The sequence below is a fragment of the Nansenia antarctica genome (genome assembly GCF_963989245.1).
Source record: "Nansenia antarctica genome assembly, chromosome: 12".
Lineage (NCBI taxonomy): Eukaryota > Metazoa > Chordata > Actinopteri > Argentiniformes > Microstomatidae > Nansenia > Nansenia antarctica.
The window spans coordinates 16,386,145-16,405,446 of record NC_137682.1 but is presented as its reverse complement, the minus strand read 5'-3'; the positions used below and the strand labels follow the sequence as shown (position 1 = coordinate 16,405,446).

Here is a 19,302-nt window from a genome sequence, read left to right as displayed (position 1 = left end):
AAGAGTTATAGTATTACCAAATTGTAAATGTTAAGTGTATAAATTATTTGTTTAAAGAAAAACAAATGTATAGTTAAATAAATGTATTTTTTTTGTTTGTTTTTTACTATTTACTAACCTTTAATTGTCTCAGAAAATACTCATTGCAGGAACAGGGCAGTATATGTGTACAGTATTATTATATGTTATGTTACGTTTCTATAGATACTAATCTGCAACACACCCTATTTACAATACTTACCTATGAAGTGTTACTGGTGATTTACTTAAGTAAAGCGCCAAAAGTGATGTAGAACGATATGATTGATACAGTTGCGGGGTTAACTGTGGTAAGTGACCTTGGACTTGTTCCTCTTTGATAATAAAACTGAAACCCTCCTACGGTGTTGCTTTTGAACATACAGTATACAGAACATACAGTATATTGTGAGTCAGTGATTCACAAGTTAGTTATCTTGGTCTTATTGAGTATAAGCCTACTTATGTCTGTTTCACTTCACTGCAGTGAGTGATGGATTGCAGTTTAAATACAAAATAATTCATGTTTTAGAATAATTATAATGTATCATGTGGACTTTGAACACTATCACAACTCAGACCTGTCTGGGCAAGTCTGGTCAGCCACACCTTTAACACACCTCAAACACAATCACGATCAACGTTGGTCCTTAGTCTAGAACATACTGGCTCAACCCAGATAACATTCATTCCCCTGCCAAGAAAAACCAATGAGAGACCAGAAACCAATGTTGATTTAGAACCAATGTATGATATTTAATGTTTGGTTTGACCATAATTTGCCATGGCACTTGAATACATGGCTTGTGCATAGCAGGATATCCTTTTGTCAGCTTTGAAGAAATAAGGAATCTTGAGTTCTCCACATTCAAGGGATGAACATTGACTGTATCTAAATAAAGTATTTGCAGCTCAACGGAATGCAAGGATAGCTCAACACTCTCACAAAGAGCATGTTAATTCAAGCAAGACAAGTGGATTCTTTTTCATCTTTTCTTTTCTGCTCCTAGCTAATATAAGGTTAGACGGCTGGTTCGGAGGGTGGTAGAGGAGTAGGGAGAGGAGTAGAGAATGGCGTCATCCCAGGCCCTCTCATCCCAGGCCCTCTCATCCCAGGCCCCCTTATCCTAGGCCCTGACCAGCCCAAGAGGGTTCTGCCAAAGTTGACTGTGGTCAGCATCATGCCAAGCAAAGCCAGGTTCCCAAATGAGCCTCGCAGCCTTTTCTTAGGATCTGAAAGGAATGGAAGGAACAATCAAAATATTATCATAAGACCTATTTTATTGCTGTGAAATAAAACAATTTATGATATACAGTATTTGAAAGGACAGTAGCCATGTCATGTTATTTGTTTACAGAATAAGAATATTCTTGAAAATGTAATTAATCTTGATTATTAAGATTTTTTATGATAAATGTCACAGAACCAAACATTTGGCTAATGGATATAGTGTTTTGAAATTAACCTCTTCATTCATAACATCTGGATAAAGCTTATAAGGTTGGAGAAGCTTATTGCTAAAAAGTAAATGTACAGTATTTCACTTCTCTTACCTCCAGTGGAGTATCCATAGGCGAAGACCTCCCTGCTCACAATCCATATCATTCCAAGACCACTGACTAGCCGCTGTAACACACATAATGACGGTGAATGACAAAGCCAAACAATGTAATCAAGTTGCTCCTCACTATACAGATTGGTGATGGCTATGTATTCTAACATACAGTCAAAAACCAAATAAACTCACAGGATTATGCAGACCCCCGACAGCAAGACAGAAAAGGAACCCAGGGTAGAGTTCAAGACTGCAAAGACATAATAACAACATGGTTGACCTCATTGAATAAAGCTAGCTCTATATGGACAAACATATTCTATCTCCTGCTTCTGTCATGTTACATCTGTACATACGTGTTCTGGTGGGCACGCTGGATGCAGTTGAAGATATTCCCATTTTCAGGGTCATCACTGTACATCTTAGGATACTGTCCAACAGAAACATCATGTACGTTTCAACTTTTTTAGTTCCGTTTTAGCTTTGGATGATTTATTTGGCCAATATGAAGTGTGTCAGGTAAATGTATATGTGTAGGGTTCGGATTCCACGTGAGCTAACAAGGGAAAACTATTGACCTTAAAAACACTGTAGGGCCATGGGTGTTTCCTTGTCAGGTCACACGGTAAGGACAAACTATGGGAACATGTCATGACAATCACAGCTATCTTTGCTTAATGAGCTCTTCACTCACAGTGACTTTGTACTTCTTGCGGGCTTTTCCAACTTTAATGGCGAGATGGGTTACCATGACCATGCTGGCAACCCCAGTGACCACCACAAGACCATAGTCCTTAGACAGCACAACCATTTTGGCACTGATCTGCAAGAAAACACGTATTATTCTCAGTTTTATATTTAGATTAGATTAGATTAGCTCTAGTTTAGCTCTAGATTAGATTAGATTCAATTTTATTGTCATTGCAGAGTACAAGTACCAGATGGAATGAAAAGAAGCAGAATCCGCACACTCAAAACTGTGCAAAAATCTATGTTTTTACTGCGCACGCTTTCGGTCTTTCATAGACCTTCTTCAGACATACATCGGTAGCAAGTGAATGCAGTGTTATATACGGTTCAAACGACATCACTTTTATCAGTGATTAGCCAAAGAATTCAAAGAATTCCACCTAGTGGCCAGACATCAATAATAATAGTAATAATAATCATAATCATAATCATAATAATATCTTAGTTTTATATAGTTTTAACAAACCCAAGGACGCTTTACAGACAGAAAGTCAGACAGACACAACACATTTTTCAAGGGAATTGTAGTCCTAGGTTTAGTGGACTACAAAAACCACACACACACACACACACACAAGTGTTCACTAAGACAGGAAAACAAATACATAAAATATTTACAATAAATACACATAACAGAACACATGTAGACATCAGGCAATAGCCATCATATAGCATAGAACATATAGGGCCGGGTAATTTGTTCATAGCACAACATTCATGTTGAAGTCCTCATTCAAACCTAGGGGTTGTAGACTTTCTAGGGTGTGGATTCAAAAAAGCTCTCTCTGGCATAACCTCCTGTCAACACCCCCCCCTCTCTGACGAGTAATCTGCTCTATGCCCTAACCCTAACCCTAAGGGAGGTAATGGGGTGGGAGTGGTTATTACAAATGACAATTTAAGGGGTAGTTCACGTCTTATGGAACTTTTGTGTTCACTGATTCTTTGTTTGAAGGGACGGATGGTTTTACCAATATAGATTTTATCATACACAACATTTTTTGTATTAAATGTGATATTTCCCCTTACTGGATTTCCCCATTCTAGGATGTCTAAAATCAATGGTTTTACAAGTGCCACAACTGTAGTTTCCCTGTTTAAGGGGAGCCAGAAGGGTCTGTTTAGGGTTAGGCAATATGTTGGCTCTAACCAATTTATTCGGCAGGTTAGGTCCTCTTTTGTAAACAAGAGAGGTGGATCCGTAAAATGTTGGCTGAGGGCTGGATTTGTGGTCAAGATATGCCAATATTTCAGGATAGTTTTCTTAATAATAATAATAATAATAATAATACATTAGACTTATATAGTGCTTTTCTAGACACTCAAAGACGCTTTACAAACTGAAAAGATAGAGTAGTAATAATAAAAAGAAACAAAAAAGAAATAAAAGAAAGTATAGGGGCCTAATTAAGGTAGTGCTGGGGACACATGGGAAGGGGAGGGGGAGAGGGTTAGCTGGTGAAGGCAAGCTTGAAGAGGTGGGTTTTGAGGGCCTGCTTAAATGTTGGGAGGGTGTTGGCCTGTCTGATGTGGTTGGGGAGGGCTTTCCAGAGGGACGGGGCTGCGGCTGAAAAAGCCCTATCACCCCAGGTCCGGAGCTTGGTCCTGGTGGTCTTGAGGGTGGTTTGGTCGTCAGACCTGAGGCAACGGGAGGGGGTGTGGAGGGGGACGAGGTCGGCAAGGTAGGAGGGGGCCAGATTGTTGATGGCTTTGAATCAAATAATATCAGCCTGATGAGTGTAAGTAGTGATACAAGACACTGAATAATGCTTTTATTTTTTGACACTTTTTTTCAATAGGGCCGATCTAAGTTTAGATATCAAGCAATATTTAGATAGAGCAATATCACAAGTCTCATCTACACATTGAGTAGAATAACCCCTTTCAAGGAAGCGTTGTTTCATCTCCAAAGCCTTCTCTATGAAGTTTTTTTTATCAGAATGGCAAAGGTGTCTCAGTCTGTAAAATTGACTTTTAGGTAAGGCATTTTTTAGAGCTCTAGGGTGGGCACTGCTAGTTAGAATGATTAATCGGCTGTGCGGTAAACCGTTGGAACACACAGTGCACAGCTGATTAATCAATTAAACCAATAGAGTGAGACAGGATATGTTCATACCAGTTGCCTTTCAGGAAGTAGTGAGATCGTGCACCTAGCCTAATAACGGTGATTAATATATAATCCGAAAGTCACATGGATATGGGCGGTGATACTAGTATGTTTATATAAGCACCTGTTCACATGGCGGCTAGTAAGAGAGAGAGAGGGGAGTGGTCGCTGTATTTCCGTTGACCACTATTTTGTCTCTGAACGCTGTTTATCACTATTTTGTCTCTGATCGCTGTTTTTATTTTTGAGTATATTTTTTGCACGTTATACTAAGTTGATTCTTCTCATTAATAAAAGTTATAAAACGTATATATATATTTTTTTATCTCAGCGAATGGTTTTTGGTAGCGCGTCAGACAAAGGCCCTGCCCTCCTCAGCCTCTCAGCGACTTTACTTTCTATTTAGCTATTTAGTCGCTACTTTGTAATTTGTAACCAGAACCGGAAATAGTGATATCAAACATTATATTAAAAACAATCATGATAGAGGTACAGTGACAAGTAGGCCTACGGGAGTTAGAGGTATATACAGTTATGAGTTATGTAAGGTTAAGCTCTGTACAGTAGTGGCTATATCAAAGGAGGTATGTGCAATGTGCAAAAAAGATGGTATGTGCGAAAGTATACTTTCAGTTTTTCTATCAGATCTAATTGGTCACATTTAAGAATGTGCGTGTAGATAGGCAAGTACATGGAAGTTCAAAGTCCAACCAAATTAGGAAAATAACTATGTTAAAACTATACTTCATAAAAAAAAGAATGTTTAAGATTACATAATGTATATGTCAATTGTATTGCTTTGTAAGATCTATCCTAATCAGCTGTAAAAATCTCTAAAACCTTTTACAAACTAAAAAGAACTAAGTACAAACTACTCAGGCTCCAACTGGACTTGGCGGCTCCATTCACGCTCCGTTACTCCAGGGAGACAGTCCCTGTCATCTCTAACAGTAAATCGCTTTGTATAAAACAAATGGTTTATTTTACCCTAAATGGTAACAATATGCGCATTCACGTTCTTTACCGACCAGGCAAATTAGGAGCCAAAATCTACCAGCCATAATACAGTATATAATCATAATAACAATAGGCCAAGAAACAATATACTTTTAAAATGTTAGTTTTTACCTGGCAATGCAATCGAAAGTAGCCTACTCTTTCCTGGTTGTGTCTCCTGGACGTCCTCTATCCTATCTTATATGCATTGGTGCGTTTTCATCAGAGCAACGCATCCGGGTGTTTAGCCCTTGCGTCATGCTCCCACCCCTTTTTGGAGAAAACAGTCCGTTTAAACCTGTAATTCGAGGTCTTTGCAAATTTAATAGCATGAAGTAAACAGTAGGCTATTTTTTTTTTTTTTTTTTGCAATTATGAGCCCAAATCCGATGGCCAGTCAGGGAAACAATTATGTAATGTCGTTGCCGATTAAAGTCGTTATAGAAACTATTAACGAAATATGGGTTGATGAGTGTCCTTTCAGTCTGCCTCCATCAGAGTGGACTTACGACCCGACCCACTGGCCTGAGGTGTCATAATATCCTGACCTTATTGAATCTCCCGGTATAATGTATCACTTTTCTCTCACTTCATCTCTCACCTTTTCTGTCGTTAAAACGCTTTATTTTGCTGTTTTGGTAGTCTGTCCAATGTGACTAGCGCACTTGCCCCCCTCCACCGGCCCTATTTTGGCTATAGCTTGCTGTTAATTATTTTGATGATAAATTGTATCTAGCTAGCTATAACCTCTTCATATACATATACTATACTGATTAACAGTTCATCATTACACTGGCAAATGCATAATCTATGCACAGAACAGATGTATTAATTAAATAAGAAAACAAATGTAACACTATCATCTAGGGATTTACAATCTGTCAGGACTTGACTGGAAGGGTCCCATTGTTTACTTTGCATCCTCTCTGCGGATGGCCTGAAGCCACAGATCTCTTCATTTACTGCCCTTCACTTTTGGGGGGAAGTAAAGAAAATCGTAAACTGGGATTTTGAAAAACTATTTGACTTGCAAAATACTACCCAGCAGCTTTTAGGCATCCGCGCTAAATTTCCCCCTAAAGGGGGCGTGGTCGTTCTGATGACAGGGAGGTGACGCATGATAGCTCTGATGAATATGCAGTAGCGGCGTGACTCATCCAGTGGGTAAGAGTTTAACTTGGACCAGGCTCCTGTTTCGTCAGCCTATTATTTTATTTTATGTTTAAATGTTTAATTTTTTAATTTAACCTTTAATACAGGTAAAAAACACATTGAGCCCCGAGGGCTCATTTTCAAGTGGGACCTGTTTACAGGCATACAACATCCACCACAAACAAAATACAAAACCTGGCCTACACAGTCTAAAACCAAACTAAAACTACATAGTCCAAAACTAAAACTAGTCCAAAACAGTCTAAGATCATCTAAAACTTTCCGTCAATATAGTCCAAAACCAAACCAAAACTACATAGTCTAAAACTAAAGCTAGTCTAAAACAGTCCAAGACAATCTAAAACTAAACTAAAACTACAAAACCTAAAACTAGACAGCTAAAGAGCTAGGGACAGGGAGGGGTCAGCAATGGGCAAAAGGGAGGGTCAACTCAATTGCAAGAACAAATCAGGGACTCATGGACATAATTTAATGTATTAGCTGTTGAGTCTATATAATAATGTAATGATTCCATGATGTATTAGAGTGGATGTGGTCTATTGCAATTTAAGATTGACAATTGATTAAGGCCTAACTTTAAAATTGTAGGCCTGTTTTGTAAAACTCAGTTGCCCTTTCCCTTATTTCACCACATGATTCCTGTCAATAACTCAGGTTTTCATCCTGCATTTTATTTCTCAAAGAAGGGCATATCTGACATTAGCCTAGTCATTGTGACAATGGCGTGAGGGTGTTCTATCAAGTCTAACTAGTTTTACTGCGCCTATAGTCCATGCATGGAGGGCCAGGCATAGTGTGTTTGCTTAGCCAGTGACTAATCAGCACTGATTGCGCAGCCCTTACCTTTAGAAGATCTTACTGTACCACTTGAACACACAGGGGTGAGGAAATACAGTAACGCACAGTAACACATTTGCAATTTAATCATTAGTTTTGTTTTTATACCAACCATTATACCAACCATTATACCCACCCATCTATTTCAATTAATGTGTTCATTACAGTTTTTACATATCATGTCTTTTCTAGAAGTAGGTAGGCTACAGTAGGCCTATTTCAGTAGTACAGTAGGCCTATTTAAAAAACGTCATTTGGAGTTAAGATGTCTAATATCAACTGACGTGTCACTGAACCAATTCATTTATTTCTCCTCAATACTGCCAAATATCCTTAGAACACCAAAACACTACTATAGCCTGGAACCAGTGTTTTCATGCAAGCAAAATTCTATGTTTCCAGGCTTATTGAATAGGGGCCAGGAAGGTGGAAAATCCTGTTTTACTAGTAGTAGGGTAATGTAACAATACTTCATCACTAGATGGCACTGTATCCTAACTAAACAGCTGGAGGTGCCATTTCTGAATATCAAGTCTTGGATCTAAAAAAAAACCAGACTGTCCCCTTATGGAAAGTATAGACAAATGCACTCATATTTGTCATGTCTCATTGTTCAGGTTTTGATGATGAGACAGAATTATGAGAGCATGCATAATTTCATGCCATGTTTTCTGTGTCAGTGAGCATAAAGTCTTGTTGACTGGCATATTTCCAACATCACATCTGTCCTCCCACCCTCTTGCTGGGTCTGAATCAGCACTTCAACACCTACACAGAGATGCAGGAATAGGCTATGTGTCACGCAGAGAGGGGAGAAATGCGACTGGGAATCCATCCCAATGTCTGCTTGTTCTAGGAGAGGAGCTGGCTGACCTCAATGGCTCATGTGGGATTATTTTGCTATGACAATTCTGCACAGTGAAACAGACAGACATTCTTAAGGCCCCCCTGTGTTTATATAGACGAGCTCTCTCAGTTTACAACTCTGCAGCTTTGACAATGGCACAGGTCTTACCAAGGGATGTTTCAGTTTATCTTTCTCGAATCAGGCCAATCTACCAACATCTAATGCTCAAGCAACACAGGCATACAGGACCACCCACGCGCGCGCAGACGCACGCACACACACCCACACACACACACACACACACACACACACACACACACACACACACACACACACACACGCACACACACACACACACACGCACGCACACACGCACACACACACACACGCACGCACGCGCACACACACACACACACACACACACACACACACACACACACACACACACACACACACACACACACACACGGAATTTACAAAATTACACTGATTGGTCCATTTGCGTCTTGCCATAGAGATCCGTAGTGTTTCGAGGTGATCTCGTGACAGTGTGGCTAAAATTATAGGATGTTATAATTAAAAACGTCATACTATGATGCAAACAGGAGAGTACAACCCTTTTCATACGGCACCTTTATCCAATTGACTGTTTTCAGATATTGTTGTCAAATCCTTGAAAATTATGAATGACGAATGAATGAAAATAAATAAGCAAGCTCCGGTCACTTTTCAGCCTATCCCTGGACTGCCTTGAAATAACCTGATAATGAGTCAAATATACACTTCAGGTTCGGTAACTTTCCAGTCTAATTGTCAACAATTCACACATTGAGGGGACAACTCGTGAGTTTAGAATTATAAGGTTCTATCTCCGTTTAGGGTAGTTCAGAGATATTGATCGTCAAAGTTTTTACATTCCATTATGTTTTGTGAGATGGAACCTTTGTATTTTATGAATTACTAACTCCAACATGTAAACATTTAAAAAAATAACACCACACAGGCATTAATAAACACCTAATGGATCAGATTAGGTAAAAAACTCAATTTTGACAAAAATGGAGATAGAACCTTATAATTCTAACGTCACGAACTGTATGTTAACTGTACACCTGTTTTGCTGTGGATCATTGCTGGTCTGGAGTTTTTTCCTTTTTTTTAGCTCCTCTCTCTCTACACACACTGGATCTAACTCGTAGCGCACTTGACGGTAACACCCCCTCCCTCTCATTTGCGACTCAGCTTCGGAGAGAGTAGGGCACAGCGCCACGCTCACGGAGAGAGCAACCGATCACCATAATAATATCAACGACGCACGAATGAACAGAATGGCAGTGTGACAACAAAGACCATTTTTATGAATTACGTGAATATGATTATTACCAGGGGAAATAGTATATAACTGACCAAAACCGGTTGCAGGAGCAGTGGAAAGAGGGCTCGAGCGTTTGGAGTCCTCCAAATCCACTGCGCTGGATTACGCACGGGAATCCCTCTCGGAATGCATTGACAAATCGTGACGTTAGAATGATAAGGTTCTATCTCAATTTTTGTCCAAATTGAGTTTTGTTTTTTTTTACATAATCTGATCCATTAGGTGTTTATTAATGCCTGTGTGGTGTATTTTTAAAATGTTGACATTTTTGAGTTAGTAATTAATAAAATACAAAGGTTCCATCTCACAAAACATAATGGAATGTCAAAACTTTGACGCTCAATATCTCTGAACTGCCCTAAACGGAGATAGAACCTTATCATTCTAAGCTCACGAAATTACGCGCACAAGTAGCCAGAGGCCAACGTCAATATTGGCTACGAGCTTTTATTCAGGAGTTTGAACACAATAGCATTAATTAATAACTTGCAGAGGACCTATCAATGAAGAATGCGACAGTGTTTGACTCTGTCCGAAGGGAATTGATGAAGCCCTCGGAGGTGCCATGCGTCTTGCAGCCCGGCGGTCTAGCGCGCAATCCTTGCGGCTCATCATTCTGCTGATCCTCGTCATGGGGGTCGCCCCGTCCCCGGCGCTGACCGCGGGATGCCCGGCCCGGTGTGTTTGCGATGACCAGCTAGTGGTCCAGTGTGCCGGGCAACACCTCACCGCCTTCCCCGCCGACCTCCCCCTGGCCACCAGGCAGCTCATCCTCTCCAACAACCGGATCGTGGAGTTGCCTCCGCTGCAGCTCAACTACCTGTCAGACCTGGTGTACCTGGACTGCAGCAATAACTCCCTGACTGAGATCTCAGAGTCTACCTTCGGGAACCTACGGAAGCTGGCGTACCTGGACCTGTCCTTCAACACCTTCACCCGGATAGAGGACAGGACGTTCGGCCCCTTGTCCAGCCTGGTGATGCTGAGGATGACGGACAACCCGAGCTTGTCGGAGATCCACCCCGACGCTTTCGTGGAGAACGCGGCCCTTCAGGTGCTCGATGTGAGCCGGAATAACCTGACGGTGCTGAACGTCAGTTCTCTGATCTCCCTGCCCATCCTGCGCTCTCTGGGCCTCAGCGGGAACCCCTGGAGCTGCGACTGCGACAACGAGGACCTCTGTCTGTGGGTCCACATCGAGGGATTCAAGTTTCAAGGTAAATATAATGCACTGTCAGATGAACATATTCTCTACTGTTCTATTCCAACAGAAGGCTCTTAAGGTGAACTATGTTTAACTACTCTACACAACGCTGAACTAAGATGACAATCCCTGTGAGAGGATTCGAAACCCATTCTCTCCCCACTCTTAAGCCACTCAAGGAATTTCTACTGTAAATGTTCATGCTCTAGACAGAGCACATCACTTCACATCACGCATTTTCACTTTCAAAACCTCACATCATACATATTTTAATTTCTGAAATCATCCTGAGGTGAGGTGAGGCATTCTTGACAGATATAGTCAGAGACTTATGAAGTAAAAGTTGTTAATGCATATGTTAACGTTGTTTCTGGACAGAGATACAAGCCTACATGTATAATAGCTTATGGCAGCATCATGAAGTCTTTATAACAAGATAAATAGTTTTTGTGTATTCCTCCACCTCAGACATTTCCTACCCTACATAGCAAGGTTGGCTGCATTCATTGGCTCAAGTCAGTAAGGATTGGAGACACAAGTGACTGCAATGGAGGCCAAATGAAGGCTCAAATACCAATGGGATTTAAGTGAGATATTGAGGAGCCAATGGTTTCTCTTATTCACCCTAACCCTAACCCTTCTTGGAGTGAGGTCTCTCACTCTTTGCTTTGTTCAGATGTCAGAACACACAAAAGGGCATCTATTAATAGTTCACCTCACTGAGCAGAAGTCAGTCATATAGCTAACACCATAATACAGTACACCGTACACACACACACACACACACACACACACACACGGAGAAGGCAGACACACGCACATGCACGCGCGCGCGCACACACACACACACACACACACACACACACACACACACACACACACACACACACACAGCGAACCCAGCTCAACATCATCCCCTGCAGCTCAGAGCAGAATCCAAAACTAGTCCTGTAAGAGCTGTCCTATTTTCCTCCCACTCATTGCCTTTTGTCTGGCTTAATTTGGAGTGGAGTCTCTTCCAGTGACAGCTGCCAGCAAGGGAGAAGGCAGACACACGCACATGCACGCACGCACGCACACACACACACACACACACACACACACACACACACACACACACGCACACACACACACACACACACACACACACACACATACACACACACACACACACACACACAGTTGTTAGAGAATGCTGTGTTTAGGCAATGAGCCTCAGCTTCGTTATCTAACGTCTGGCATCTCACCTGTACGGCACTGTAATGTGTCAGCAGCTTAGGAAGAGCACTGAGAGAGAAGTCACCGCCAGAAGGAGGCAGAAGGAACTTACAGATTCTCCACTGTCTCACATCTTAAAGATTAGCATACTGTCTACCGTTATATAAGGAGAGGGTCTACAAATAGCGTTGTTAGCGGATGGGGACAAGGACAGCCTCTGCTTTTATGTTAGTCCTTGAGGGGAAAGGCCCCAGGGCCTCCCATACCATGGGAGAGAGCTCTGGCAGAGGAGAGGAGGAGGAAGGGTAGAAGCACAGAGGAGAGTAAGGTGGTGGTGGTGGTGGTGGTGAGTGCTAGTGAATGCAGAATATCTGAGGCAAGCTTTGAGGAGTTTTATGATGCTGTCTGAAGAATATTTTGTTACTTTTGGGGAAGACATACAATTCACAGTATCTTGAAAAAAGAATATTGCTCTTTGAAGTATCTGAGCATCTGAAGACAAATTGACTTAAAGGCTAAATTAGTTGACCTTTAAAAGCCATTATCCCTCAACTCCATCGATGCTTCACTTACTGTATGCAGTTCCTCTGCCTTCATTCCAATCACTAACTCTTTCCCATGGTAAACAAATGGCGGTCAAAGGCACAGTTGATCTCTAAAAGTAGTATGTCCTACCACGCAACATTCATTCACTATGTTCATTTTATCATATCCCAGTATCAAGCGCTCACAGATTAGTCTCGTGTATAAGTGTGTAGAGGCAACATATGTCTCCATTTCCTCAAATATCCATCCATGCAAAATGGCTGGACTAAACAGATTATCTGGTGCGAAATATGCCAGTGCATAGAGGGTGTGAGCGAAGTCTGTTGGCATAGAAAACAGCACAACACACAGCCAGCCAGGCAGAAAAAGCCCCTTCTGATCTCATCCCACGAGAGATCCCCAAACACAAAAAGCTGTGACAAAAAAAAGAAAAGAAAAGGAAATTAAAGCGTGTCTCTTGAAATTCCGCAACACTATGGTCTCTGGGTATTGCAACCACATTTCAGGCAGTTTCCTTTCAGAATGAAATTCAAAACAAACTCACAGGCTTTATGATTATTTCCTGACAACCACACAGATTTTAAACAAGTACCGTAATCCCCCCATTGGTATATATTAAATTATAGCCCTCTTGCTACTCAAAAGCTTTGAGTGATTCACCTGATCTGGTTTTGAAGTTACAGTGGTCCCTTTGCTGATGTGTTATTTTTTCAAGTGGGATTCATGAATTTAGAGTAAGGTCTTAGTCATTATCAAACTAGGAGCCTGTGAAAACAGCCTGGATTAGGAGACAAGCCTTGTTACTGTATCTGTTTACCGTGAAGTGTGAGACACACAGAATTACTCACTAAAACCCCCATGGGGGTGAAATGTTTTTGAATTATTCAAAAGCCTCGAATTTGATGCAATGCACATCAACATCTCAGAAATAACAAGGAGGTTGTATTCTGTCAGTTTTCTGATAGAGGAGACAAAAATCCTCTGCAAGTGTTGTTTTCTACACATCCATTCCTCAGCTGCAAACCTAAACATGTTTCTTTTACCAGTATGGAGTGTAATCCACCTCTCATGGAAGTTATGTAAAATGATATTATGTAATGTGTTTGAATTATTCAACAGGCCCTCTCTGTTTGATGAAATATAATATTGCTATCACCTTTCCTTGCTGGCCCACATAGGCTACTCATGTTTATGAGGTTGGGAATATGTATGCAAAGACTGCAGACTAATGTAATGCAAATGACTTAGAATATTTGTCACTGACAACAATTGATAAGAGATTGTTATTGTCTTAATCTCAGCTTCACTTTAGTAATAGTGGAAGTAGAGGAGACCGATGGTAACACCCTGCTTTTCTCAGAAACATGTCTACAGTAAACATGTTGTCTCCCACAATTGAAGTAGAGCGTGGAATTTCAGGTGTTGCTATTGTATCCCCCTTTGGCCAATCAGTGTAATTTTGTAAACGCTGGATCTCTATAGCAAGACGCATCATTCACCAAGTTTCATTCACTCACACAGTCAAAATTGTCCCGTTGTTGTCTGAGACATTGCGTGTGACATACGAACATACAAATGGACAGAGACAGATCCACTGTCCCCTCCTAGATTTCATCGTGAGGGACAAGCTAGAGTGATGCCACTCATTCTGCACAAGCTTAATAGTGTTCTCCCCCTCTCTAACAAAAATCAAGCAAATCTCTCAGCCTCTTCAGGATGTGTCCACAAACATAGTTTCAGAGGTATGAATGTACCAATTTTTTTCTTCTTTTTCTTTATCATAAGATATAATGCCTGTGAATCCTAATTTGTATCCTTATGACTCCATGAGAATTCATTAAAAAGAAAGAAGCGCCCACCAGTGCTATGAGGAGGGTGCCGACCTGCCTCTAAGGTTTTCACTGCGGAACAAGAGAGCATTTTATCTCATAGATAATAGCAAGATTAGATTGACCTCCTAAAAAAGACTGATGATGCGTTTTGACACATATTGTAACGCATCACTATGAGACTGTTCTAGGAAGTAAATCTGGGCTCACAATAGTGGGCTGAAGTAATATAATAACCTTTTTGTTGTTGTTGTTGTTGTTGTTGTAAAATTCCGCTTTAAGTGTTGACTGTAGGGTTAATGATCTCATGTTAATACATTTCTTAGACTGCACAATCCTCTGTTTTAAAGGTGTTACATTTGCCCCTGCCTACCATTACAACCACAAGGGAAACCACTAGAAATGACCTATTGCATATAACCCAGTCCTTTGTGCGTTGCAGACGAGGGGCAGACAGTGTGCGGTAGTCCTCCTGACCTGCGGGGCCAGCGTCTGGGTGAGGTTGGCCTGCAGCTGAGGACCGGCTGCCACCAGGGCCTAGGCACCTGGGACTACCTATTCTTCATCGCCATCGGCTTTGTCATCTTTGCAGCGGGCACCGTGTCGGCCTGGGCCATGGGGGTGGTCATGGTGCTGTACGAGCGCTACATCAAGAGGAAGGACGAGCAGCTGGACCCAGAGGACCGGGACGAGGCTGGACTGCAGAGCACAGGGGCTGGGAGTCACCATGGCACAGGGGCTGGGAGTCACCATGGCAATGGGGATTTGAAAAATACTGGCTTGGTGGTGTGACTTCCTCTCTGTGCCCCCCACCCTCCTCCACCGAGAGTGCCTGGAAACCTCCGGAACTGCGGAGCCTGTGATGCCATGCAGGAATAAAACTGCGAAGCACATTTGGATTTCTAGGGACTCCCTTATGAAAGAAGGAAGGAGACAACAGTATTGTGCCTGATTGTCATTGAGATTGACCAGAGAAGGGGTATAAATCCTTACGGATATGATGCAACTCTTCGGATCAGTGTGTGTGTGTGTGTGTGTGTGTGTGAGAGAGAGAGAGAGAGAGAGAGAGAGAGAGAGAGAGAGAGAGAGAGAGAGAGAGAGAGAGAGAGAGAGAGAGAGAGAGTGCATGTGGGTGTGGGTGTTAGAGCCCTTCTTGCGATGGGGAATATTGGCTTTAAACCGTCCGGCTGTTCTGGCTGCCCTCAGTGGCCAGTGGGAGGCAGGTAAACAGTGAATGTGATAATTGATTTCCAGTCTTCCTGCTGTTCCTGGTCAGGTGTCCACCCTCAAGTCTGCAAGCACTGCACCAAAAAAGCCTTATGTTACCTACTCAATCTGTCAGAATTCTAAAGCAATAACAACCTCTATAGTGGTGATCAACGTGATCACCTGCGTCGTTTGTTTGAAACCCTTCATGAAAAAAAGCAGCAACGACAACTGACAATCCATCTTTCCACAATCCCACATCGGCAGTTGCCTCTTATAACGGGAATGCTGTTCAGATGACACATAGATCAACACTCCTGCATCGGTCTTCCGGCCGCACTGCCACGTTGAGCCTGGCGGTGACTGTTAAACCTAGGTGAGATGATTCTCTATTCATCCCAACAACAACAGCTGCCGTAAGGAGAGGATGCTGCTGGCTGGCTTACAGAGGCTCTGGGGGCTGTCAGTGGACATATCCATTACTCACAGCGGATTGATCAGCTGTAGAGGCAGGGGCAGCGGAAACAGGTCACGCCCTCTACCGATGCTCTCACTACCTTATGGGGGGGGCGTAAAACAATACGGCACACACATACACACACGCGCGCGCACATACACACACACACACACACACACACACATACACACACACACACTTGGAGATACACTCTTGATGCTTGGGATAGGGTTTGACACACATACATACATGCAGTAGCACACACACGAGCACACACACACACACACACTTGGAGATACACTCTTGATGCTTGGGATAGGGTTTGACACACACATACATACATGCAGTAGCACACACACACACACGCGCACACACACACACACACACACACACACACACACACTCGGAGATACACTCTTGATGCTTGGGATAGGGTTTGACACACATACTATACATGCAGTAGCATCCCTCCTTATACGTGGACTACACACTGTGTGTAGGCCCCTGACCACTAGGGGGCCCCGAGTAAAAAAAGAAAAAAGATTTAGGATGGTAAATGTGTTGGTTGTCACTCCGAAACTTCCATTTGAGCAATTCCTCTATTAATAATTTTTTTTCGCTCTTTAAAAAAGCAGCTGAAGACTTGAAAGCAGCTTTCAATAAGCCAGCCCTTTATATGATTTTATTCATATGTATTTATTTATTTAAATGCTTATTTTAATGTTGTAGGCCACCACAGTGTCCTATTATTCCTATCATGTCTTGTTTTCACTATTGGCATTTGATATTCTTTGGGTGGGTGGGTGGGGGGGGGGGGGGGGTGTGGGGGGGGTGGGGGTGGCAACTGTTTGCTTGGGGCCCCATAATAGGTTGAGTGTGCACTGTATACACGTAGGAGAGGGGTCATTGACTGGGGGCCAAAGTGTACTCAGAATTATTGCACTACATGTAAAGTATTTATGTACCGGTATACATGAATATGCTCTCCAAGAATAGGAGTGGTAGTGTAGGGTGATCTGTTTGTTTACCATATTACTGTATTACTCCTGACCTTCATCATAACACTAGTAAACACGAGGCACTCTATCTGAACAAGGCTGGCTGGTGGTATGAGTGTACTACTGCAGCGCTACTCAAATAGGACACTCAGGAATGTGTGTGTGTGTGTGTGTGTGTGTGTGTATGGGGACGGGGGATGAGATGGAAACTTTGTCTCCCAGTATTATGCATATACAGTAATAGAGATATAGGGACACATCTGTATGCCAAATATAGCGCAGTCTGTTTAATTGGAGGTGGCACATGTCCATACCCTGCTATGTTTGGATGTCTCAGAACATTTAAACCACAGGTTACTGGTTGGTACCATAACTGCATGTCATAACTGCATGGTCTCAGTCTGTCATATGCATTCAGTATGCACGTTCAGTCAAGGGTCTATGTGAACTTCACACGTCATTATTTCCCTCAGTGACTCGTGACAATATGAGAACATCACATTCTGCTAAGCTCTCTGGTTAGGCAATTGGAGTCACCAGGCATGAGGTACGCTGGGAGGGGGGAGGGCGGGGTGTCCTGCTGCAACAGGATAGCGGCCCTAACTCATATCACCACAGTGACCCAGTAGGAATGCCAAGGAATGCCCACATGTCCCGTCCCTGTCTTAATAAACCCATAGATAGACCCCTCTCAACACACACACACACACACACACACACACACACACACACACACGTCACTACTATGCTACGTTCTCTCAATCCCTAGATAGCAAGGTTGGGGTCAAACTTCCTGGGTTCACTTCCTTTAATGCAGTCAGTCGGAGAGGTCAAAGGTGACTGACGGGCTACTTAGGTGCTGTATTGCGGCTAGTTGGTCAAATCGTAGTTCCAGTGGTGGCTCTGTTCCCAGAGTTCATTCAGTGGCCTGGGTGAGAGGGTGAGCGGCATGTGCTTCAGAACCACCGGGCTGACCTGAGTAAGACACGGCAGCTGTCTCTCACGTGGGCTACGGTGGTATGGCAGGAGCCTGCGTGTGCTTATATGGGGCCCGCATGAGCCAGATTCACTGCATACATACAGTGAACGTACATCTAACCCCCTCCCACACACACACACCTCCCCTCCAAGCGGGGTGTCTGTGTGCTCCCATCATTTCATCAGAAAAAAGGTGTTGGGTAGAACCACAGCAAGGGTATGACACAAACAAACAAATAAACGAAAGAGAACTACACTATTAAAAGACTGTAAGCTGGGGCTGCTGCTACTGTAACTTATATTAAGTGAACTTCTCGTATGCTTACAATTGTAAACATATCCAATATATTACGAGTGTTCCTGTTTTGGACCTTTATGATGTTGATGTTGTCGCTAACTAGCCTACTACTTATCCTGACAGCGTACAACAGTAAAGTGGAAAAGCACAGGTTAGTGAACCAGATCAATGTATGATTGATTGATGGCTGTCATGATTGTGGAGGGAGCCAGCAGGCCCTGCCTCCACTTGGCAAGGCGGCAGTTGGTTCTGATGTGTGTGTGTGTGTGTGTGTGTGTGTGTGTGTGTGTGTTGCAACTGCACACATGCTTAAGGGCCTGCCAACTCTGTACCCTTTCCCCAGCAATAAAAGGTCATTGGAGAGGAGGCTGGTGTCCTTTTTGTGTGTGTCACAGACTGCCCTGAGAGGCTTTGGGCTTTGTGTCGTGTCCTCTGTCTCTGTTTCTCTTCAGCTCCCCGTGTTACACGTCTCCCTCCGTCTCTCTCTGGGTCTGGTTGGAACCGAGTAAGTTGTGTATGTTTGACCTAACAGTGGTGCTCGAAACACACATATTGGCATGGACGTGTGTGTGTGTGCCTGCCTGCCTACACGCACGCATGCACACGCACACGCACACACAGTACATGGACAGGGTATTCTGGGTGTCCAGACAGGTCCACAATTATGTTAATCCAAAGGGGTTGGCTGGAAAAGCGAGATAACGAGATGATTATTCACGCTAAGCTTCAATAGAGGAGTTGGCACAATAATATTTCAGTCTGAGCCAGGCTATGCAAATTGGTCTGTGGTATTCTTGTGTGCTATGATTGAGGGTCTGAAATATTTTCGCAGGGTCTGTCATTTCCGCTGCCTCAGTCTTTCAACCTCATTTCCAATCTGGCTCTATCTGCACATTGTTTTTTTCACCT

General features: G+C 42.7%; 3 protein-coding genes across 3 annotated transcripts in view; 1 reads left to right on the top strand and 2 right to left on the bottom strand.

Moving 5' to 3' along the window:
• Positions 1 to 749: 749 nt before the first annotated feature.
• On the bottom strand, positions 750 to 5,652 carry LOC308168773 (glutathione S-transferase 3, mitochondrial-like). The gene is made up of 6 exons (XM_080543411.1): positions 5,560 to 5,652; positions 2,269 to 2,397; positions 1,931 to 2,004; positions 1,767 to 1,824; positions 1,573 to 1,645; positions 750 to 1,251 (listed from the first exon to the last, which is right to left on the bottom strand). The coding sequence occupies exons 2-6, from the start codon at positions 2,383 to 2,385 to the stop codon at positions 1,040 to 1,042; spliced, it is 534 nt and encodes a 177-aa protein (XP_080399537.1). The 5' UTR covers positions 2,386 to 2,397; positions 5,560 to 5,652; the 3' UTR covers positions 750 to 1,039.
• A 3,690-nt stretch (positions 5,653 to 9,342) lies between these two features.
• LOC308168425 (uncharacterized protein) overlaps positions 9,343 to 19,302 on the bottom strand; it is a 218,669-nt gene continuing 208,709 nt past the window's right edge. Inside the window, exon 19 of the transcript XR_013937731.1 lies at positions 9,343 to 9,388. The gene's annotated coding sequence lies outside the window, so the exon portion shown is untranslated. The remainder of the gene's footprint in view (positions 9,389 to 19,302) is intronic.
• LOC308168935 (leucine-rich repeat-containing protein 52-like) lies at positions 10,225 to 15,248 on the top strand (the record flags this gene model as incomplete). The annotated part of the gene is made up of 2 exons (XM_080543574.1): positions 10,225 to 10,876; positions 14,899 to 15,248. 2 exons carry the CDS (start codon positions 10,225 to 10,227, stop codon positions 15,246 to 15,248), a joined length of 1,002 nt encoding a protein of 333 aa, XP_080399700.1.